Source organism: Penicillium cataractarum (genome assembly GCF_028827025.1).
Source record: "Penicillium cataractarum strain IBT 29864 chromosome Unknown utg000004l, whole genome shotgun sequence".
NCBI lineage: Eukaryota > Fungi > Ascomycota > Eurotiomycetes > Eurotiales > Aspergillaceae > Penicillium > Penicillium cataractarum.
In genome coordinates, this window is record NW_026622740.1 from 3,040,424 (window position 1) to 3,064,584 (window position 24,161).

The 24,161-nt window shown below is 46.3% G+C and overlaps 5 protein-coding genes across 5 annotated transcripts; 4 read left to right on the forward strand and 1 right to left on the reverse strand.

Moving 5' to 3' along the window:
• Positions 1 to 731: 731 nt before the first annotated feature.
• Positions 732 to 2,383, reverse strand: N7496_005608 (cytochrome P450; the record flags this gene model as incomplete). Its single annotated transcript, XM_056698537.1, has 2 exons — positions 732 to 1,908; positions 1,962 to 2,383. 2 exons carry the CDS (start codon positions 2,381 to 2,383, stop codon positions 732 to 734), a joined length of 1,599 nt encoding a protein of 532 aa, XP_056557062.1.
• Positions 2,384 to 3,011: 628 nt separating this feature from the next.
• On the forward strand, positions 3,012 to 4,591 carry N7496_005609 (ergosterol biosynthesis ERG4/ERG24; the record flags this gene model as incomplete). Its single annotated transcript, XM_056698538.1, has 4 exons — positions 3,012 to 3,865; positions 3,918 to 4,325; positions 4,383 to 4,524; positions 4,580 to 4,591. 4 exons carry the CDS (start codon positions 3,012 to 3,014, stop codon positions 4,589 to 4,591), a joined length of 1,416 nt encoding a protein of 471 aa, XP_056557063.1.
• An 860-nt stretch (positions 4,592 to 5,451) lies between these two features.
• On the forward strand, positions 5,452 to 6,318 carry N7496_005610 (amino acid transporter; the record flags this gene model as incomplete). The annotated part of the gene is made up of 4 exons (XM_056698539.1): positions 5,452 to 5,746; positions 5,806 to 6,051; positions 6,103 to 6,209; positions 6,265 to 6,318. 4 exons carry the CDS (start codon positions 5,452 to 5,454, stop codon positions 6,316 to 6,318), a joined length of 702 nt encoding a protein of 233 aa, XP_056557064.1.
• A 10,999-nt stretch (positions 6,319 to 17,317) lies between these two features.
• N7496_005611 (zinc-dependent alcohol dehydrogenase) lies at positions 17,318 to 18,641 on the forward strand (the record flags this gene model as incomplete). Its single annotated transcript, XM_056698540.1, has 4 exons — positions 17,318 to 17,466; positions 17,520 to 17,568; positions 17,650 to 17,806; positions 17,872 to 18,641. Coding segments are annotated over 4 exons (1,125 nt in total), but the record flags the coding sequence as incomplete, so codon positions are not given.
• Positions 18,642 to 20,630: 1,989 nt separating this feature from the next.
• On the forward strand, positions 20,631 to 22,388 carry N7496_005612 (aldehyde dehydrogenase family protein; the record flags this gene model as incomplete). The annotated part of the gene is made up of 4 exons (XM_056698541.1): positions 20,631 to 20,773; positions 20,849 to 21,079; positions 21,150 to 21,949; positions 22,015 to 22,388. 4 exons carry the CDS (start codon positions 20,631 to 20,633, stop codon positions 22,386 to 22,388), a joined length of 1,548 nt encoding a protein of 515 aa, XP_056557066.1.
• Between the last annotated feature and the right edge of the window lie 1,773 nt (positions 22,389 to 24,161).

Below are 24,161 nucleotides of genomic sequence, written 5' to 3' on the forward strand. Positions count from 1 at the left end.
TTACGTGATTTATCTTCAATACCAAGGTTCTCTCCGGTTACAAATTAGTCCTGTTATACCTGTTCACCTGAAGTATTTTCACGTATTCAAGCCCATTAAATTTGATCCCAGTCATGAACGATCCTAGTCAGGCAGCGCATCAAAGTTATATCATAAAGAAATTAGGACTTTTTCCACCAGCGTGTTCCAAACAGAATGCAAGCGGGATAAAGCATCTAGTGACAGCGTACTCAATACTGGGACGATAAAACGTGAAAATATGGGGTGATAAGTAATAGTAATGTATGCGTTCCGCCTAGTCACTTGTGTTGGCACTGTATTGTATGTGGGTAACGTTTCGGTTCTACCATGGTAACTCAAATACTTATTTACGCAGCCAAGACCTCAACCTGCTCCTTAGCCACATTCTCTCATAGAACCTCCTTTGTGAATCAATAGCATGTTCTGATCATTTTGGCAGTCTCTCCTCGCCATCATGTTTACATGTTGGTACATGCTTGCTGGTTCGGACCTAAGAATTGATTTGGACCCTCCAGATCAAGCTTTAGGCGTTCCGGGTTCACAAACTCATTTGGTCAAATTGTCTAGGTATGCTTTGGTATGCTTTGGTAGACTTTGTAATTTGCAAGGATTATCTCGCAGGGTTTTCCTTTTCAGACTTGAATTTCTCCATTCTCTAGAAATTTGAAAGCGCTTGGCCAATTTACCCACGCGCACTTATCTACTGTTCATTAGGAACTGCCATGTAGTCGCACAAGGACCTGAACGGGGGCAGTGGTCGACGTGTACTTATGTTTGACCACTCTTGACGGGTCCATGTTTTCCACTTTGTCGAATCGCTGTAGCATCCGCACGACCACATATCCAGCCTCAGTGAGAGCGAATTGCTGTCCCAAGCAGATCCTCGGACCACCATTGAAAGGTAAATATTCCCATCCCGGTCTGCGTCCTATCCACCGTTCAGGACGAAACTGCTCAGCATCATCACCCCAGATATCCTTCCGGCGATGCATAACATGCACGTTGTACCCAACATCTTCTCCGGCGCGGATATAGATTGGCGAAGTACCGTCTGGGCCGCCCCCACGAGGGAGTGTAGTGTTTCGGACCGCGCGGCGACCATTCTCAGGAACAACTGGATGAAGTCGTAGAACTTCAGATAAAACATGCTGCAGATAGGAACATGACTTCAGGGATTCAAAAGTAATGGTGTTGGTACTGGAAAATTTCCCAAATGTTTCAATGACAACGGTACGTAGCTTTTCATAAACATCCACATGACGTGAAAGTAGATAAAAAGTCCATCCTAAAAGACCCGCAGTAGTGTCTCTACCGGCCAGTAGAATGTTGAGAAGCTGAGTACGAAGCTCTTCGGGATCCTGCGTTTCCTTAGCAAGTTCTCTAAGAAAAACGTAGCCAGAGTCATTTTGGTCCTCTTCGACGGCTTTGTTCTCCCCGCGTTTCAGGCCCCCAGTAAGAGCAAGGTTGACATAAAAACGGGCAAAGTTTTGGATTTCTGCACAATCTTTGCGAAATTGTGCAGGATTGTAGAGAAAGTACAGACTCATCAGCCTACTTCGGTACGCGACCACTCCATTGGCTCGGTCAAAAGCCTGACCAAAAGAGTATCCGTCAGGGGGACCATCTTGTGTGGACTTCACAGGCTTGAGGTCCTGAATTTTCTTCGATGAGGTGACTTGAGAATTCACACTCTGTCCAAAGAGAAATTCAGTTGCGGAGTCAAGAGTCAGATTGAAAAACAAGGGCGCTAAATCCACAGTACACGTCCACGAGTCAGATTCAACTGGGAGACGACTGAGGAGGTGCTGGAAGTGCTGTTCTTCCAGTCGCAGATTAGCAACTTGGCCTCGAGTGAATTGTGGGCGAAGAAGAGACCGAGAGTGTTGCCTATATTCAACATCAACACACATAACCTCTGAGACTATTAATAAGTCACATACCAATCCGCCCCATCAGTAGTAAAAATGCCCTTCCCAATGACCGGGTTGAACATGTTACGCCGAAAAGGGCCAAGCTCAAAATCTTTGAACTGTGTCGCAAGCATAGCCTGCACATTCTTTGGGTCTGTTGTCATGTGGTGCCAAGTACCAAGGAGGTTTTGATTCCACGTCGGGCGTCGGCCCAGCTCTTCGTAAAGCAGCAAATCATCATTTTGAAGGATTTGCTTCTCTGTCGTATCCATATATCGTTTCACAATATCAATACCCAGCGGAAGTTTGCTCGGTCGGACAAAGGCGGGCTTACACCCCATTTGCCGAGCTCGCTGGGCATGAATCAACGAGATCAGGACCCATCGAACACCGTAGATGAGAAGAACAACCTCGAGGATAGTCAAGAATGATAACTGTTGCAGACTGATCATCGCCGCGATTACTTCGAACTTAGTGGTGGAAAACAAAGTATCTTGAACAAAACCGCATTTGACCACAGTATATATAACTTGAAATACACCTACTAACCAGAGATGAACGATAATAGCATAATCTTCCTGGTCGTTCTTCTCTACACCGATTATGACCCACCCAACTTGTAGCGGCGGCTATCATCGCTTATCTAGTCGCTCGATCCTACCCATACAAGTACGCCGAAACAGATTACCCCACTTCAATTTTGTTCACTCGCCACCTGCTTGAACCGATATTCTCTTCATCACTATTGACACCCGCATACTATCTAGGCGCAAGGTTAGTGGGACTCGCCTAGTTGCCGGCAATTATACACGGCTGAAACTTGTGTCCAAATCAAAAGGACCATTGGTCAAAGTGTGGTCCATCCAGGCCCCTGGGCATCGCTGTCTGTCTCAGGGCAAGAAGGAACCTCGGTTCCTCGGCCCTGCAATGACAATGGATCCACCTGAGATGAATTTTGCGTACACATCATAAGATTTAAGTCGTACCCTTGAAGAGCTGCACCCTTGAAAATAAACATTCAAGGACTTGTGATCACCGCCAGCGCACTGTCCAACTCTGATATCGAATCAATCGCTCCAAATGGCCGCGAGGCAAAGAAACTCTCATACCCCTGATCTGCCTGGTCAATGGGCGAAAGAGAGTGCGTCAAGAATCACAAATAGATTCACAGATGGTGTATCCAATGAATTTGAGTTCGGTGGTCCAGTGGGTGCTGTGCTATTGATGACGGGGTTTCCTCTCTTGATGTGGTACATGTGGATTGGTGCAACATACTATGACGGTATGCTTCCTTTCCCTGACCCCGGCCAATCCTGGCCTGACTTCATCTGTCATTTGTGCCAATTGGTCTATGAGGGAGCCTACCCGTCCGCGAAAGCATGGGCTATCTACTGGACGTTTTTTATCATGGAGGCAGTTATGTACTGTTATATGCCTGGTGTCTGGAACTTGGGTCGGCCGCTGCAGCATGAAGGTGGGAAAAGGCTTCTATACTACTGCTCCGCCTATTGCAGCTTCTATGCGACCCTTGCTATCATCATTGTGCTCCACGTTACTCGTGTGTTTCCCATGTATACGTTGATTGACGAGTTTGGACCCATTATGAGTGTTGCCATCTTGTCAGGTTTCTTGAACAGTTTTATTGTTTATATTCGAGCTATAGTACGTGGGCGCACCCACAGGCTGTCAGGCTCTGTTGTTTATGATTTCTTCATGGGTGCGGAACTGAATCCTCGCATTGGTATCCTGGACTTCAAGATGTTTTACGAGGTGAGAATCCCGTGGTTTATCTTGTTCCTCATTACCTGCTCCGCCGCTGCTCGCCTTCACGAAACTTATGGCTATATTCCCGCCGAGGTTATCTTCCTGGCTGGAGCACATTACCTGTACGTCAATGCGTGCGCCAAAGCTGAGCAAATGATTATTACAAGCTGGTGAGTCTACCCAAATATTCAAATTCAAGTTTTGCTTAGCTGAAGGGAAAAGGGATATGTATTTCGAAAAACTGGGGTTTTTGCTCACATTCTGGAATATGGCTGGCGTGCCTTTCACCTATTGTCATTGTGCCCTTTACCTGGCTAATAATGACCCATCCGAATATCAATGGAACCCTTACAAACTCGCACTATTATCTGCCATGTATATCTTCTTCTACTGGATGTGGGACAGTGCAAATGGTCAAAAAAATGCATTTCGCCACAAGGAAAAGGGACAACTCGTGAAACGGAATACATTTCCTCAGGTGCCATGGCAGGCGATCGAAAACCCAAAAACGATTGAAACCGACACGGGCGATAGCATAATGGTTGATGGCTGGTTCGCAATAGTCCGGAAACCAAACTATATTCCTGACATGTTTTTCTCCATGTGCTGGGGTTTAATCACCGGTTTCAGGTATGTATCTCCCTATCATTTAAATATGAACTGTGATAGCTAATATGCCGTTATTAGGAGTCCATTTCCTTGGTTTTACTTCCTTTTCTTCATGGTTATGATTATCCATCGAACCAAGAGGGATATTAACAAGTGCCGAAGAAAGTATGGGGAGGCTTGGGCTCGCTATGAGAGGGAAGTCCCCTACCTGTTTATCCCAGTAAGTTCCATAATGTCATTTCCTGGTGGGAAAAAGCTAGTTGACATCTTTGAAGTATGTGATTTAGTTTGTATACGGCCATAATACGGGCGTCAAAAGGGTCGCATAATTTCTATGGAGCGGCACGCTACTTGAATTTCCTATAGCCACGCTTGACCCAAGTCAAATAACGCGAGGCTATATTGTGAAGAATTGGCACATTTTAGAATTCATAACTAAGTGGGCTCATTCTCAACGCTCAATAGAGATACTTGCATTGTATTAAGTCTCGAATCTAAGTCATTCTTGTTGGAAACTGGAAGAACTTTTGTTTATGTTCATGAGTTCTGGACATAGCAAATCACATATTATAAATATGTTGAAAACAACAAGCCATTCATTTATGAATATTAAAGGAATCGGATTTTAGCTCGCTTATGATACATCTAGTAGTTATCGTAATTACCATGGTGAGAACAGAAGCTTTATCTACGCGCTCCAAAGGGAATTCCTATTGGTATCTGAAAACCACCTAGGGGGCTGTGGCAAATAGAGGCAGCTGTCAGATGACCTGAAAAATGTGGAACTCTATTGTTTAAGCATTGTTCACGCCACAGGCGTGAGGCTTCTGCTGAATTCCCACTGATGGTGATTCCTTCTCCATACCCCGCAAATTCAGCTAGAGCTCCCTAGAGATAGGAATTATAGACAGTATCGGTAATAAAATTTTGGCGCGTAGATAAGTCTATTGGTTTAAACGCGGGGTACGTTCACCCAAAGTCTACTGAATCAGGCCAACATCTCGTAGAGTATATATGTTACCGCTCTCTAGACAGTCTGTGAATCTTCATAGCGTAGATACCTTATCGAATTTCTCTAGACAACAAAAATCTTCTTCACAAGTGTGGTAGGAGCCCAAGATACAACATACAGATCAAGACCTTCGCGATGCTTGACGAAAAAGCCCCACCTCACCCAGCTCTCGATACTGTGGAGACAAGGCGGGAGGGCCAAATGTGTGAGGTGACACAGCTTAACAATAATCGGTTCAACCTGTGGAGCACCATAGGTATTCAATTTTCCGTCACCGCAGCACCTCTTGGAATCGCTGGCTATACCACTCTCATAACCGGCGTTGGGGGTAGCCCTTTCTACTTCTGGGGCTTCCTTGTTGCTGTAATCGGGCAACTTCTGGTAGCCCTGAGCTTAGCCGAACTGTCGAGTGCCTATCCGCATACTTCTGGTAAGGCTCCATCCACGGCCAAATTCTGTGATCTTGCTAATCTTATTCAACATTTCAAGGGCAAATATATTGGACTGCCATCCTAAGTCCACCGCAGTATGCGCGCTTTCTCAGCTACTTGAATGGTGCGATGACAACATTTGGATGGATCTTCGCTTCAGCTGGAACCGCGGTCTTCGCGGCTGATTTTATTGCCAGCTTTGGCCAACTGGTTTCGGACACATACGAGCCTACTTCGTGGCAGATCTTTCTTCTCGTCATCACTGTCTTAATTGTCGCATTCATATTGAACACGCTGCTCATCAGTATGGTGCCAAATTTGACAGCTTTTATGGTTGTTTTTTTAAATATTGCAGCCTTGTTTATCTGCATCGCCCTGCTGGCTACCGTGCATCCAAAAGCCTCTGCAAAGTCAGCATTTATGGATGTTGTCAATGAGACTGGCTGGTCATCAGACGGACTGGTATTCTTTCTGGGTCTCCTTCCTGGCATGATGACTGTCTGCTTGTTTGATACAGCAGCCCACATGGCAGAAGAGCTTCCCCAACCACAGAGGCAGGTGCCAATTGTGATGCTAGCGAATGCTATTCTCTCTGCTATTGGCAGTTTGATAATGGTCATTTCCTTAATTTTCTGTACAACCCACCCAGAAAACCTCCTCCAACCATTGGCGGGTATGCCTATTCTTCAGATATGCTGGGATGCCTTGCCATCAAAAGCATTCGTTATTGTTGTCTGCCTGATATACTGGATCATGACACTTAACGGACTTATCAGCATTATCACAGGTTGCAGCAGGGTTATTTGGTCTTTCGCGAAAGTGGGAGGCTTGCCGTTCGAGAATTTGCTCTCAGCAGTCAACGATCGCTACCAGACACCTTTCAACGCTGTACTTGCATCATGTGGGGCTTGTGCGCTCTTCTCTATCCTTTGCTTTGCGCCCCTCACTGTCTTAAATGGGCTATTCGGCGCTTCGGTGGTTTGCTTTACCACTTCCTACGCCATGCCAACTTGCCTGCGTCTGGCTAATTTCCGAAATCTTCCTTCAAACAGATTCTTTAATCTCAGAGCCGCTGGACCTGTCATCAATATTATCGCAATATGCTGGATGATTATCAGCGCCTTATTTGTTTGCTTCCCCCAATATGTGCCTGTGACGTTGGATACAATGAACTGGGCACCAGCGATCTTTGGCATCGTTTTGTCAATTGTCTTTGCCAATTGGTTCAGAGTTAGAGCCACTTTTCGGTGTCCCCGCGGGCTTTTACCGGAACAGTCAGATTGAGAACCTGTTAGACCGCATTTGACTTCAATGGAATCGAAACGTGGGTATAGGTGGGCTGCAAAGTATGGAAATAGGGAACAGTCTGACAACGGCACACAAAATACCGCATAGTGTATCATCTCTCCATAAGTGAAGCCAAAATTGCCATTCTGTTGAAATTTCACAGCGTGTTATAATACATGTGTCGACATAATAGACCCAAAGTACCAGATTATGCAAGATAGATAACAGTCTGATGTACCATCATATATTTTTGCAATCCATAGGGTCCAAAGTAGACAGGGTCATTCTCAGCCCACAGTCTCTCAAGCATTATTCTCATCTTAATAATCACAGATATTGGCTGCCTAATAGACAATAACGATCGAAGTATATCGAGTTCTTCTTCGTGGAGAAGACAAGATCCAATCACGAGAGTTGGCCACAGAAGTAAGTTCCGGTAATCAGTGTTCATCAAAGCTGGTAATAATTTCAGCGCACCAAGAGCATGCTGACGAACTATCGATAGGCGGGACTCGTCACTGGTAATGGTACCACACCACATAGCGTCGTGTGCAAAGATTATCAAGGCATGATGATAAACTGCGGCGATCAAAAGACTATGACAGGCTTCGAGATTTGGCGCGGATTTCGAACCATCCTCACAGCCTATAGTATCAATGATAGCGATCAGGTCATTGAAAAGCATCAAGCTTTCCGCAGAACATTCGTTGAAGGTCAATTCTGATTGGCGGCGTGTGCAAAGGGCAACCACATGCGGGATAATCTCCAAGTATCGATGTATTGGAGAAACGATGACGCCAAAACCTGCATGGCCTTTGAGAAGTTCCCAGGACAGCAAAAGGGAGTTGCGAGTATCCAGCTCGGATGGTGTCCCATTGTCGTAAGGGGTAGGGGTGGCTATAAGCGACAGGTAGGTGTATAACTCGAATGTTATACCGCATAGTGTTCGCATACTATTCGTTTCCGATGAAGCAGCATTCAACAGTTTTGGGATAACTTTCTTCCCGGCTCGAATATGTAGAATTGCGCCTCCAGAGTGCAAGGAATTGAAAACCTAGTGAATAAAGAGTCAGGTCTGTAATATCAAGCCTTATTATGGCAATCAGCGCCAGTTTGCCGATGTTACATGCGCAGTAAGGGGTTCGAAGAGATTGATTAAGTAAAAGGCAGTGAACATACTCCAAAAAGGTACAGCATCAACAGAGCAAGAGAAGCTCGAAGCCAGTCAATTAGCTGGTCCGATTTTCGCGAAATGGTGTCTTGTAGTAGATGTATGACTCGTCCATAGTGTCGGCATACCCATGTATTGATTTCGGGAGAGGATTGCCTACTTTCCAAGTGTGCCCCTCCAAGGGCTAGTAATGAATGAAGCACCAACTCCTCAGAAAAAGCCAGAGGGAGAATATGCGTTAGGAACGGATTCTTCTCCGGGCTCACTGTAGTCATGTATCTGCTGGTCTCGCCGACAAAGTGGGCTAAAAACATGGAAGACACAGAGCCCAAGGAGCAACCTGGTGGTGCAAGGAGACGCAATACCTCTTCCTCAAACTCTACAGCATCGTTGGTGGAGGTCGAGGGGAACAGTTCAACCCTGCAGGGGCTTGAATCAGAAGGGACTTCCCGTATCGGAGACGGAGCGTCATGGACGGGCGGTGATTCTTCGAGATCGACCTCACGCCGAGCAGCAAATGGCCATTGGCAATCCTTCCCCTTTGCCAAACAGCGAGAACACGCTGGACGACGTTCATCACATTTCTTGTGCTGACGTCGACAAACTAGGCATCCGGATTTTGAACGAGGGTAGGGTAACCGTACCCTCTGCCGAGGAAACCTGACTGCATTACCTCCAGAACCGGGCGACATGACTGATTCCTGAAGGTAGTCGAGGGCAAGAGGAGACGGCTAGATAAGACCTGGAGGCGAGGGAGCGGAATATAACTAGCCGACAATAAAGCTAAAACGGACCTGCTGAAAAGCGGGGGAGATCCATAATTAATCACTCCGCCACCATGTGGGGTACTTTGCGTTTTACATACCATCACGTATCCCTAAATACAGTTACAGGTCTTTCGTACAGCGCATCTTTATCGCTAAGTTTCAGACACTCTGAATGCACCTATTAAATCGGTGTACCAGACACGGCACGGCAGACTTTATTATCTCGCCATTGAATCATGTGATTTAGAACGTGATAAATTTTCTCGAAATAATCGAGCCCTATTACTGACAGCGTCGTAAATTACACGGAATTTGCCCGACAGAATGACATAAAATATAAGAAGTGTGTGGGTGGCCGCATGTGTAAACTTTGAGAGGATATTGTATTCACAATATACCCGAGCTAGCTGACAGTGTGAGAAGTAACAACGGATCCAGTTTCAGAACTCTGATCACTAAGCATTAGGGTTGCGCTTCTGCCGTTGATCTAGCGTTGAACTAAAATAGGTTAGGGTATCTCGGGTTCATTATCCGGGAATGAAGTTGCAAGAGAGGTAGGTACTGTAAGTTACAGTCAATTGGATTTCGGAAACTACTGTACATTTGCTCTAATTTTCTACAGATGCGTCGCATAAGTCTCACGCTCTAGGTTCTAAGGCAATTCGGATGGTTAGGAGAAATGCTGTAAATTAGGGCAACGACTGCGCATTCTGCCGATAACACCCCCTATAAGTTGATCGAACGAAGCAAAATTTCCTTCTTTGGTCGCAAGTGGGTCGGTAATATCGAATGTGTGAATAGGTACACCGTTGGGATGAAGTAATTTGCTGTGTCAGCTGATAGGAGTATTTGGAGGGGCGAAAGAATGTAGGTATAACAGGTCTGTCTGAAGGAAGTGCAAACGGCACCACGGATCAGGTGCGAAAATTCAACAGGGTTGCGCAAAAAGGTCATTCAGTACTTAACTACGAGATTTCGATAGTAAGCGCCACAAGGATAATGAAAGACCCCCTAATTCTCTACACCGACAGGAGCAGAATCGAGGGAAAATTGGGGCGGTAGCAATTGTTGACTCTGAGGAGCAATAACGTTCATAGCTAGATGGTAACGAAGATACGTCCACGGTGTGGATGATTTCGAAAACAGTATTTCCCCACACACATAGGCTTTTTTTCTCTGTTGCCCCGCGCAGATTACGCTGGGCTAGCTTTAGCTAGATAAGGTCCTTCCCTAAGGTAGAACGCCGTATTATTGGTCGTATGAGAATCTAGAACCGAACTTAATACCAAAGCGTCTGTCTCCTTGTTGTGGGGGGGGGGGGGACTGTTTTCGAAGTCAACTATACGCTGCAGAACTTCACGCTCATATCATTCCGGTCCTATACACCCCACCCAAAAATGTCCCTTAATATGCAACCAATTTGGACGGAATCTTCGCAGAAACCGCCTAATCTGGAGGGTAAAGTCTTATTAGTGCTGAGACATCCAAGAAATGGCCGAATCATCAAATCTCTTCGCCTCTCAGCCAGGCTGTACGAAATCCTCCATACAACATTATCAGGCTGTGCAAGAGGAGGAGTTTCACGTTGGTTCGAGCGTAACCCGGCTATTAATTGACCAAGTCGCTTGCTAACTAGATGTACTAATTAAGCTAGCTACTGTAGAAGAGGTGGCTAATGAACTACTCACTGCGTGCGGTGGTTATCCTCCGCCTCTTGTTAGCAAGAATTGGCCGTCAGCGTTTATTAAACGTCGCAAGTCAACTGTTGGTAGGATAGTGCAAACGTCTCTGAGCGTAAAAAAGTTGTGGCGAGACAAAGGAGAAATGAGAACGTAGCTAGTCCGTTCTTGTTTTCACTAATTTTGTGTGGTCAGACGGGCGTGGACGTGTGGGGCGTCTATTTTAGCGCGTCGATATATCCGTTCCGACCGGGAGATGATTCTTATTTTCCTCATCAAATGGAAGTATTGACACTCACTGACACCAGACACCGTGAGAAGGGTGAGGCTAGCTCATGGCTTTTCGCACAAGACAGTAGAATTGTGTATACGTTAAAGGAAAGGTTTCTTCTCCGGCTTCCCGAGCGTTATTATGCCTGCTCGTTTTGTTGACGAAGTGGGCTAGAAACATAGACGTCATGGAGCCTAGGGAGTGAGCAAACGGTGCCCTTAGGCGCAGATCCTCGTCACCGGGACCCGCGGGTCCCGCGGGTCCCACGCCTCCGTTCAACGGTGAAGCCGGGGAAATACTTCCTCGTCGCAGGTATTCGTATCGAAAGCAGAATCCCGGACTGAAACTGCTTCCTCATGAACGGACTGTGTCCTGTCGAAGGTCATTTGGGCCCACCAATTGAGATATCGATTAGATGTTTTGATGATAACCTGAACTACGGATTTGAAGTCGTCACTTGACTGGCGACGTCACTTAGCCATCGGTTCCTCGAAGCGGTGTCCCAGAACAGCAAGTGAGTGGAGTTTAGGCCGTAACAGACGCGACTCTATTCGCTGACTTATCAGGCATCCTGCAAAATAGGAGTCCTTCCAATCTTATGGTGGCAAAGTTGATTACCTTCTGTGCTCGATAGAAGTTGAGATGGTGAAGAGAGCTTAGATAGCCGCAACTAGCTGCTCGAAGTAAGACAGCACCTGGCTCTTGCGACCAAACAAAGTGAGGAACAGACCAAGAACTGTCACTTTCGTCAAGGCTGCGAGGGCGCTTCCTGGAGTCTCATGGAAAATTATCTGACAGGAAATATATTCCCTGCGACTACTTAAGTACACTACGGTAACCTGTCCCGTGCACACTCTTCATACAGCGGGGTGTTGACGCGAAGCTTCGCTTCGACTATTCAAAAACCACTAAACCTCAGCCACTGTGACTCCTACGCCTGTTCCTTGTCTATTGGCAGCCGATGATCTGAAAAAGAATCGTCTCAGTCATCATCAAGGGACAAACATCATACCTAGCGCTTTCAAACTTCGAAACCGATACTATGGAAATAGCCTGGGTTCAGAAGTCACTCATTTGCAAATGAGCCGGGTCTGGTATTGGGCCAAGTTTCTGAGCTGCTCAGTGCTCAAATCAGGGACGGTGCAGCCATGTCATATATAGAGGGCATCCGATCACTATGCTATATTTATACAATTTTGAACATATATTTGTCCTTTGCATAAGCGGCGGATGGACAACAATTGATCATATAAGTCTTGTAGATTCTATCTGGGAGCTTCGCCGCCTAGATTGCCGATCTAAATAAGATTCAGCCCGAAAGTCTAAAGTGTTCGGCCATCGGGAAGGGTGAATCAAGACCCATAAATCATTGTCTCACCTGTCAACCGGTGTATCTCCTGGTCTATGAATAAAAGGAACCTGGCGACCAACCTAGTGGTCTCTCGCTGGAACTGAGGATTTCAATTCTGAATATCAACAAAAAAAACCACACATTCTATTTGGCCCCAACATTTATGCAAATTGCACAAAGTCTCCAGTGGCACAACGATCGCTTTATCACATCTAGAAAATGGCACACGAACTTGAAGGCCACCCAGAGGTGGCTGGCGCCCTGCTTCTCCATAAAGGGGACAAACCTACGAAAATATCACGGGCTAGGTTTGCCTGTATCAACTGCCGACGACGCAAGGTGCGCTGCGATGTGGAAGTTCAAGAAGATACCTGCACAAATTGTGCTCTGAACAAAGGTACCTGCCAAGTCGACCTGTCCCGGGGAGGCGGTAGAAGAGAATTTGCAACAAACAGCACAGATCAGACTAAATCAATCATGACTTCCTTTTTCTCGCCTGAAAAGGGTCTGGTACATATTCGGGAAGACGTTGACAGCTCGATTGCAGGCGGTCCATGTCTCGAATCTGGTGTTTCCCCAAATAGGCACGGATCAAAGCTGGATACATATGGTGCATTTCCATCCCGAGAGCTGCGATGTCACTTAGTGCACTGCTACATGCACCACGTTTATCCTTCTCTGCCTATCATTACTGTGTGCCAGCTGGTAAACATTATCAACCTACAAGACGGAGAGGAACCGTCATGTGGCTGGTTTCTTCTGAACGGGTTTTTCGCGACATCCATTGCATTTTTGGATGAGACCTTTATTCGTCGCTCTGGAAAATACACTCGCAGAGACGCCATTCAGCACTTCGCGTCCGAGGCAAAAGTGAACAGAGAAGCCCCTTCTTCAAAGGATAAATGTGGGCTAACATGAGAACAGGCTGTGTGCCACATCGCAACATCACAAAGAACATATTCGGCAATCAAGGGTCTTTTGCTGATGAGCTTTTGTGAGACAGAATCCACTTCCGATAGATTATTCTGGCTCAGTTTGGCCCACGCAATCGCTGTGGCAGTCCAGCTGGACACCGAACCTTCTGATTCTCCACAGCCAGAAAGGGGTCTTCGCAAAAGGTTGTGGTGGTCTCTCGTTAGTCAGCTTATCAGGCTGGACCTCGTGACAGAAATCAGGCCGCGCATACTTGTGAGCCCTTTCACCATGTCAGCGCTGAACGAAGAAGATTTCGAGACTATAATACCTGATTATCTACTGGGGGAGCTCAAACGGTTTGGTTTGCTTTATTCAGACGACGTGCGAACATCAGCTGAACTGAACTTCATGAACTGGCTGGCTCTGTTCCGGCCGTGCCATAACTGTACGAAGTGCTACCGTGCCCACGCCGGATGCGACAGTACGTTCAGTGCCATGGCCAATTTGATTTGCTGTTCATGCAATAATATGGTATTGAAATAGCGATCAGAAAATTTCGGGCTCTTGGGGGTTTTAGCCATCCCTGGAAAGTGAAGTTGACGGCGCAAGCGACTTTCTCCTACCCGGGACCAATGCGAAAGTGAGGACTGCCTGACGGACGTGAAAGACATCTACTTGGCTATTTCAACCTATGTTAGTATTGCATAATTGCGAATAGACGCTTTGAAATCTCTTTGTTTGGTAGTTACAATACCTAACTAGTCAGTGATGAGGGAACGGTCCGTTTTCCCCGACTCCATCGATGTATTAGCTGGCGATTCTCTCTCTCAAGCGCCGACCCTATGGACGGGTGTTATCCACTAATCTAGACTAGCACTATACATTAGAATGAAGGTTCTTGAGACATCACTTAAAGTTATACAGATATTATGCAACGACCGCAGCGCTTGCGAAACTCATTCTAGCTAATACAGGAGCTTCGAGTTCTGCGATAAGCATGATTTTAAAAAGAAATAGCATGTTTACTATCGTCATTTCGAACCTCTCCGCGTCTGTGTCCATAACCAGTAGTGGTTTCACTTCTCTTCATTTTGCTTGGTTATACGGGGGGAGTAGAAATTCAACTGGGCAATGAAGAAACTAAACTAAGTTAATAAAGAGCAGAAGAAATCCCTACAGCTGCGCGGTGCGAAGTCGAACAGACTCGCAAAAAAATTGTCCCTTTTACTGACTTCCACAGCATCCGGTATTACAATGTCACGAAAGCAGGGGGTTCTATTCTGAGCGAACTCTGAACTAGAAAACTAGAATCTTGTCCTTGCTTTTTGCGAGGCCCGAGATGAAATTTCCACGACAGCGCAATGTGACGAACAAAGGGCTACGGTTATAACGGCCAACCTGCTATTACTCTTTATGCGCCTCTATCAGGGGATAGTGTCTAACACTGTTCCCTGTCGCATTTGTATTGTTACCAATAGTACCAAAATATAGCGAAATTAACTCACTAAGTGTCAAAAGCCTTCACTCCTGTGTATGAAATATTTATCTGAAGACATCTATTCTTGCTCTATACTTTATACCTTGCACTGCACTGTACAAACCAATATAAGCTACTTCTGTTTGTTTTAAACATAACTTTTTGAAGTGCCCAACCACTTGCGAGCTGCGTTCGTTACTTTGCTACAACAATATTCGACATTAGCTTCCTTCTTATACAGATGAGTTTCATCTGTAAGGTAGGGCCAGCACAAGGTCATCTAATTGCAACTATATAAAATGCGCTTGAGCCTCACATTATATCCCTAGGTAGTATAGCTGGATCCATATTTGGACTAGTGGCATGCGTTAGAGAATTTCTCGCTGAATAAGATGGAAGCTAATTTCGAATTCAGCTGTAAAATTCTGGATTTCAATATGCAATTAGGGAAATCACAGGGCAATGGGAATATCACCACAGTTCATATAGGTTATGGTATCTCCAAATTGTTATTCGAGTGTTTGACCCAACCTCTTTCAAGTGACGAATTGATATTGATGGACTTTTAGAATCCAGAGAGATGCTATCCACAAAAACGAATGGACTCGTTGTTTACAGCACAGTTATGGACCTATCGCTGATCCAAAGTCCTTTTGCTTCTGTTAGAACTTGGGCATCCTCTCCGAAGATCTTTCCCTCCAAAAACCATTTTCGACCCTCCTTCTTCTTTAGCCATGTTTTGACGGTGATGACACAGGGAGAAATCACTGGCGCACGGTAAGAGATGTTAAGGTTGGCTGTATATAATCGCGTTCGTTCTCTGGGGTGGCGTTGTTGAACCAAATCGAGGCAGGAACTCAGAGCTTCGACACAGCAGCTTAAAGCCTCGTCTAACAAAGATGCTAACAGCCCACCATGAACAGTATCCCGAAAGCCGTTCAGAAGAGTGTCTATCTTCACAAGAAGAACAAAATCCATCTCCAGGGGGACTGACTTTCTCTCCTTCAGCCTGGGGTCCATCTCTAGGATGTTCTTGGATATCAGAGCAAGAGCATTTGGAATTGTTTTGGGAGTGTTCAGCGTTTGATTGAAGAAGGTGTCTGACGTATCATCCCTTTTGCAGCGAGGAGTGAATTGAACGGGCTGGTAAGGACTGGAATTGGTCAAATATGGGAAGCCACATGGATGGCCGGAGAAAAAAGCAAGTGACTCTTTGTCAACTGGCGCTGTAATCAAAATGTCCAAATAATGCTGCGTTTCAGCTTTAGCCATGTTCTTTACTAAGTTTGTAGAGACTTGTGTAACTTTGGATAATTTGGACCTCTTGGCCGCATTTATACTTGCGAGGTATCTTTGCAGTATATTGCGTGGAGATATGTAGTAGATTGGTACAAATTTCGTGGCCCCATCATATAAGCCGAGGCAAATTCATAGTGCAGAACTGGAAAAAGCGGCCTAGGTATAACCAGATGGTGTTGCTCTTAAAGGTTTGCCTCGGCATTTGCAATCGCGCCCCCATGACCTTGGCCATCCACTATCGGTATAATGGTCAGAGTCTAACAGTGAGTTCTTAGATACATCAAATATTCCTCCTTAAGCACGACTTACGCAATACATAGCCCAGGGAATCAAGGGTAGAGTAGATAAGAGATGCCAACGTCCCGTGGTTCGACAAAGTTGTGTTCCGTGGCTTCGTTGTTGTCGACTGGGTCCAGTGATAAGTAATTATTTCATGGACAAACTTGCGAAAACGTTGTCCCAAGTACTGTGACATCTACTAGTAGATCCCATTTTTGTCGGAAGGCTAATTCACGTAAATACGTGTAATAGTACGATGGTTCTATTTAGAAAACACTGTGGAGGTTGGCTCACACAGTCACTCCTCTTCTAACGAGTTCGCCTTCTCTTGATATTAAGACGTTGTCAGTTTTCACACTAGTACTCATATGTGGAGCATCCTGAAAATATGAGTTAGCTTTAAATACGTGCAAAATACCTACTAATGTAGATGCACTATAAGGAGGGGCCGTCATTGTGTTTACAGGGTGCGTAATAATCGCAGAGTTCCCCGCACGGTGGCTGAGGAATTTTCTGGGGCCGCCCACAACCTCCCTTTTCGTTGAAACTTTCTTCGTCTGCTAAATATATTCCTCTTTCCAGCTTTGGATCTTATCTAACCGACTTGTACTATGCGGGTCTTGCCGCAAGACCCCAAAGCCTATGGTCCAGCTGGTAGCCACGTAAGACTTCTCAAACCTATCAGTCTTTAAATCTTGGCTTTTTAGGATTGACAGGTTGTTCCGAGGAGAAGTTTGTTTAGCGGCAGCAGAAAAGAAAAGAAGAAAGGAAAAAAAATTAAAACGCGAAGGGCTTATCAGACTCGAAAAGCCCCCACTGGTGTTGAAAATCGAACTAGTCAATTTTAGCTATCTAACCGCCTTACGAGCGTCGGTGTTTCTGGTTTTGATTACTGAAAGATCGCAGAAAAGATTTTCAAGATTAATCTCTGATTATTGAGCAGCATGATAGGATCTGATGGTCTTATAAAAAAGCTCGCTCGCGACAACCCTGACCAGAAAACCACTACAAGTTTGGTCACATAAAGCCGAAGGAACCTCAAGGTTGGCTCCTGCCCTGAACAAACGTGAACAGCTATTATATACTGGCAGCTCATACAAAGACGCAATGAATATACCATCCATCCAAAATTCAATCATCTACGATGAGCCTGGCACGCTCTCGACTCGGGTTGTCGAGCACTCGGTGCCTGAACCGGGCTCCGGAGAGGTGCTTATCCGTCTGTACGGTCACGCCCTTCTTCAGATTTACAGCACAGTTTTAACATAGAATGCAGTACTCACTCGGGCGTTTGTCATTCTGATTTCGGCGTTATGATGAGCTCGGTATGTTCATCCAAATTATACCCTTTCAGTTGACATGCATTTCAAATCGTGGCCTCTATAGTTTGCTTACTTTGCTTGCAGTGGAGCGCACTGCCTGCCCCAACACCAAAAGGCCAAGTGGGCGGGCATGAAGGCGTCGGTCACATAGTCAAACTTGGTCCAGGGACTGACGTAGATGGAGTGAAGATCGGAGATCGCGTTGGAGTCAAGTGGGTGTCGAGCACCTGCGGCATTTGTCGTTCGTCTTTCTTCCATTCCATCCAGTTTTTTCGCTGCTGTATCTCACTCTTTCTATCCTTGCAGAACCCTGTCAGGCTGGCTCAGATTCTCTGTGTTTTAACCAGAAGATTTCTGGGTACTTCACTCCGGGAACCTTCCAGCAATATGTGGTTAGCCCAGCAAACTATGTGTCGCCAATTCCGGACAATCTCGATTCCGCCCAAGCAGCCCCCATGCTTTGTGCCGGAACTACTATGTATGCTGCCATCAAACGTAGCAATGCTCGGCCAGGGCAATGGATAGTGATTGCTGGTGCCGGTGGCGGACTGGGGCATTTGGGAGTGCAGCTCGCTAGCCGCGGCATGGGGTTGCGTGTTATCGGCATCGATCACCCGAGTAAGGCTGAACTTGTCCTATCATCGGGTGCAGAGCACTTTGTCGACGTCACGCAGTTTCCAAAGGACGTGGAGGATACCACTTTATCCTCCCACATTGCGGCACTGGCAAGCGGACTCGGTGCTCATGCTGCCATTGTCTGCACTTCTTCTAACGAAGCTTATGCTCATGCCCTACGATTCCTGCGTTTCAACGGCACTCTAGTGTGCGTCGGGTTGCCAGAGCACGGAACGGATCCTATCGCCACTTCCAGTCCCGCAACGATAATTTCCAAACAATGCCACATTATCGGCTCAGCTGTTGGCAATCGCCAGGATGCCAACGAAGTGCTTGACTTTGCAGCTCGTGGAATCATCAAGGCTCATGTACGCATTGAAGGAATGCATTCACTGACAAAAGTCTTCCAAGAGATGGATGAGGGTAAATTGCAAGGAAGAGTTGTACTTGACCTGCGATAGAGATTTAACAAACATGTTAGCAATGTGAAATACGGCTAGGTAGTTACGAAAGGGTCTTGTTGAACTGACCGATTGCACTTGTCATATGGATTACCTGGAAAGAGTTTCTTCGTTTTGCATAGCTATAGATGGTTCAGTGCGGTGATGACTTGGTTCAGTTTTTTATATGAGGGAAGCAAATCTTTATTGAGGCAAAGGGTGAGCACCGGTCAATCAAGGTCCCGCATCAAGATTTCATTATTCAATAGATGGTGTTGCTATGATGATCCCAACTTTCATTAACACGATATCTCCTAACAAGCCTCATTCTCTAGTTTCTTTCATCATCGGAACATCTGTTTGTTAACTGTGGGCAGCCTTGACCTACTCAGCTATGGTTCATGACGCAGCAGCCTTGCTTATTTGTACTACGTACCTATCAAACAGGATGAATCAGTAATCCAAGGAGGTAGTCCCGTTCTGGGTTTTCTGGTGACTTATGATAGGTCTCAAGTGGCTTTTTTTTGTTATACATAGTGAGTGCACTTGCTCTGTAGTGTGCCTCAGGTGCCCTTAACTTCTACTCGTTATTGCTTTGACCGTCTTTTTCATTTGAATTCTACGGTTTGCCTGGAAGAAAACGCTTAAATTGTATAAAAATCTTGGGTATTCTTCCAAGCATAGTCGTTCTTTCGCTTCATGATTGCTGCACTGACGGCATCCCTATGTACCGACTACTACTATTAAGCTTTGTTTTACACTCAACATCCTGATTGAACAAGTATCTGCCTGGTTCGATCCCTGCGCCAATATCTCTCAACTTGAATAGCCGAAGTCCGAACCAGATGCACTCCGATGAGAATATTCAGGAACTAACTATGATCCGGCTTAGTTCTCATAACTTTTATGGGGACCAATTAGTCAATGTGTATAATATCAGCGATTTCAGACTTTTGGACTTTATTTCCAGAACCCCGTTTGCGGCAACAATTTTAATAGGAGATGCCAAGATAAACGATGTACCGTTCTAGGAATTTGCAGGAATGGTCGGGTGGTTTAGCCAGACTCAAAGAGACACGTCCTTGGCCCCACCGTTCATTGTAAGTGAATGAGGCAAACTGCGTCTGAACCGTGTACTACGTCTCAGCCATGGTACATTATACCCCATCAGTCGGTTATGTTTATAAATGAGTCTCTTTGATCCTGTCTATATCCGTGGCCTTCCTGTTTGAGATGTGACTGGCTTACCACGCGGGAAGTCCGTCAATTGTCTGTTTGGGCCGATGACTACTTGTAGGCCGCGTATATTTTTGGGTTCAATCGCTTCGTTATTCAGAGCATGCGGCGTACTAGCGCCGGCGTTTAGATTGGACAGGTTCGGGAAGACGAGTTCGGCCCCAACCCTGGCGGTTAGATAAGAGATTAATACGTGGCCACGACTGCCAATAGTCCATGGCTTATCTTTCCGCAAAATTCCCATAACCACCATCATGCGGATAGTTAAGCCAATGAGTAAAATCAGCTACAATACTAACAAATCGTCGTTCGACACAATACCTAGCCACACGGAGGCAATCTTAGGGATAAGCTGACCTGCCCCATGCGTCGGTTAACTTGCCCCCAATTATCTAACAATTAGTTGTAAGTGTAGAGAAACTCATTGTCGTTAACCATGGCTTTAGTATAGCAAGTGAAAAATTCCCGCGGCCACGATGACCTCAGAAATCTACAAAGGTGCTAGAACCTCGGTGTTAACGGAGACGTCTACTTTGACATCCGGTTTGAGAATTGGGATTGCACACATCTCCTAAGCCGAACTCTGATTTCTAGCGTCTTCTCAAAAATCAGATCAGTGAAGCACCGTTAGATTGGCTCGTATTTAACGCCAAAAATTTGACACGAGAGACTATAAAAACCCCTGCGAAATAATCCCAACAAGCGCTTCTGTCTCACTTATCTGGCCGTCCTTTTATCTTCTCCTGTTCCTCCATAAGTGCCCAGATTGCCATAATGTCTCTTGAATTACATGATCTTCAATTTACCCCGCCAGAAGTTATCGCCGCACGCATCTCCGCCACCCGTAAGTCATTCCTCGAGCACAAGACCCGCAATGTTGAATTCCGCCTTTTCCAGCTCCGCAAGCTCTACTGGGCGTAAGTAGTATACCTGGAGGGAGATTGACACCATTTTTTCGTATGGAGACCAATTTCATAACAACAGTCCTGTAGGATTAAAGATCATGAGGAAGAGATCATCCTCTCTTGTGCCCAGGACCTACACAAGCCGCGCTTCGAGGTTGAGGTTATCGAGAGCGGCTGGCTACTGAATGACATTGCTTTCACCACCAGACAGCTACACAAGTGGTTGAAGGACGAGAAAGCCTCCGACATTGACCTCTTTTCCAAGCTCATGAGCCCTAAGATTCGTAAGGATCCACTGGGCTGTGTATTGGTGATCGGGTTGGTCTCCCCTTCCGCATATTGGGATTCATCAATGAGCCACTAAGAATTATTTGCCTATCTTATTCAGTGCATTCAATTTCCCGTTTCAGCTAACCTTAGGCCCTGCTATTGGCGCTATTGCTGCTGGTAATACCGTTATCATCAAGCCCTCTGAGAACGCACCCCGTAGCGCCGTTGTCATTCAAAAGATCTGCGAGGGATCCCTCGACCCTTGCTGCTATTCTGTGGTCCAAGGTGGCGTTATTGAGACGCAGAATCTTCTATCAGAGCGCTGGGATAAGATATTTTTTACAGGAGGTGCTAACGTCGGCCGCATCGTCGCCAAGGCAGCTGCACATTACTTAACTCCAGTGGTACTCGAACTAGGTGGCATGAACCCAGCCATTGTCACCAAAACTGCTGACCCCCGGCTTGTTGCGCGCCGCTTGCTTTGGGGCAAGACCTTGAATGCAGGCCAGGTCTGTATGTCACAGAATTTCCTACTTGTCGATCAATGTCTTGTATCTCAAGTGGCAGATGAGTTCAAGAGGGCATATAAGGAATTTTATCCTATGGGTGCCAAGGAGTCCCCTGACTACGCGCGTATCGTCAACATAAAGCAGTTCCGGCGCCTTAAAGCAATGCTGGATGACAGCAAAGGAAAGATTCTGCTTGGAGGTGCTATGGACGAGAGCGAGCTCTTTATTGAGCCCACAGTCGTTCAGATTACTTCCGGAAAAGACTCTTTATGCACCCAGGAAAGCTTTGGACCTATCATTCCGATTTTGCCCTTTGAGAACTTGGATCAGGCTATCAGAATCGCTAATGACATCCGGAGCACCCCGCTGGGGCTCTACCCATTTGGCTCCAAATCCGACGTTTCGAAGAGTATGTCCCGTTCTTTGACCGAACGAACCTCCCTAAGATTATAAATTCTTAACTCTTACCCCCAGTCATCACGTCCACTCGCTCTGGTGGTGTTTCTTGCAATGACGCCGCTCTGCATATTCCCACCCTGCCCTTCGGTGGCGTAGGGGAGAGTGGCTACGGCGCCTACCGCGGTCGCTCCTCCTTCGACGTCTGGGTGCACCGGCGGCCCATCACCAGAAGCCCCGGCTGGCTCGAGTCTGTTCTTGCTATTCGTTACCCGCCATACGCTGGTAAGCTGAACAAGTTCAAGGCCACCAATAGTCTAAAGCCAGACTTCGATCGCACCTGTCATAAAAAGACTAAGCTTGGCTGGCTGCGTTTCATATTGGTGCTCGGTGGCCGTGCCCCTGTCGCTGCCAAACTCCAGGGTTTCGACCAATATTACATCCCAGGATAAGGTTTCTTTGTAGGAACCTGGACTTTCTGCTTTTGGCCATATTGCCTGATATTATTTGCCAGAGAAGATAATGACTATCTAATCAGAATTCGCGTCTCGGATTTATGTTCTGTAAATTTGGCCGTCAGTGTGTGAGGTCTCATAAATCTTACACGAAATGGCCATGGCAGTCTGGCTAGTGAAGTGGAGGCTCTGGGAAACTCCAAGCCACGCGCTTCCTCTTTCTCTCGTTCGACCTGCCTGTCAGTCAAGTTGGGTGCAAGGACATTCGTGCACGCTGATTAAAAATCCATATGGATCAACGATCAGGTAGGCTTGCTTCATACTACGCTAGTTGTTCTCTGATTTTCTGGTTTTAAATGAAGATCGAACCGCAATTGACTGCGAGGCTGACGCTGGTGATCAAGTTCAAGAACAACAGGAGGAAGCAGGATGATGCCGTGGCGCTACATTTGTTTCGCTTTATACAGGCTGGGGGAGTATCAGGTCTCAAGTCTTCTACCGAAGTAACCAGAGGTGAAGGCATCGTGCCACTTTGTTTGCGATGGGTCGATCATCCGAGCTTGACCTGCATCGTCACTATGAGGGTTATAGATTATGGCGAATGTGTCCAGAGGGGAGGCAACCTAGAGCTACACTCCGGAAGGGATTAACCAGGTATGCCTGATGCCCAATGAACATCGGAAGCCGCCACATGCCGATAAGCAATGATAATCACGAAACAAATCTTGCTGTCAAGTTTTGCCAATCAACTTGACCAGAGATGGACACCAAAGGCAGTGTTAAGCCCTCTGCTAATAGAAGCAAATGAGGGGTGGAGCTCTCTAATATCGGCAATTTGCTGACAAAAAAACACCCTGGCTTCGACTCTCGTACCTACTGGTATTCCAAAATTAGCGATCTAGTCTCTGCCTTGCCACAATTTGATGTCATCCGTTATCCTCCTCGGGAAGATAACCCAAAAGGAATTTATGTACGTGATAAGCGCCGGAAGCCCAAGAATTCTTCCGGTTGAGAATATGAGCTAGTTTAACTCTCTTCTGGTCCGTGAGATTGAGTTAGATTGAGCTGCAATCGGAGACTTCGATACTTCTCGAGCGTGGCGCAGACTTTAATCGTCAAAAAAAAGGACGGCCGGACACCTCTTCACCTTGCCGCACAGTCTGGCTCACGGGACGCTTGGGAAGACTTCTCGTAAGTGGTTTAACTTTGTGATAAAGTACCGCGCTAGGAAGAGTAATCCCGCGGATAGACCCTCTCGGCGTTAGCTTGTGAGTGATTATAAGGTTAACCTACTTTCGCCGTTAAGCTGCTGAATAGCTAGCGAATCGTAGACGGCTAATCTGTTATGATATACCCCGGCATGCGGTTATATCCAAGTGCTGGTGCCTCAGGCCACCGAGACCTGATAAGCCGGCAGGCTTTAGGTGGGGGTTCGCTGGGGCTTCACTGCCAGCACGTGTACGAACTTCTGCAGGGAAGACCCTTGAGTAAAGATAACACAAGCCTCGTGTTTCCCCGCTCCCATTCTCCTACCCAGGATGCACCTCCTTCCTGTTTTGATCTACGAGACTGTATATAAATTAACCTATGTTGGAGAAGGTTAACACTCTCCAAAAAAACGGTCTTTAACTATCTGACACGATTGACTTGGTTCCTTCTCCTACCTAATTTACAGGCCTCTATCCTGACTTAAAAAGTATATTCTCACAGTGTGGGTGATCTAGGTGAGAATCCTTGCTGCATTCTCACCCACTATCACCCCGTTCTCAC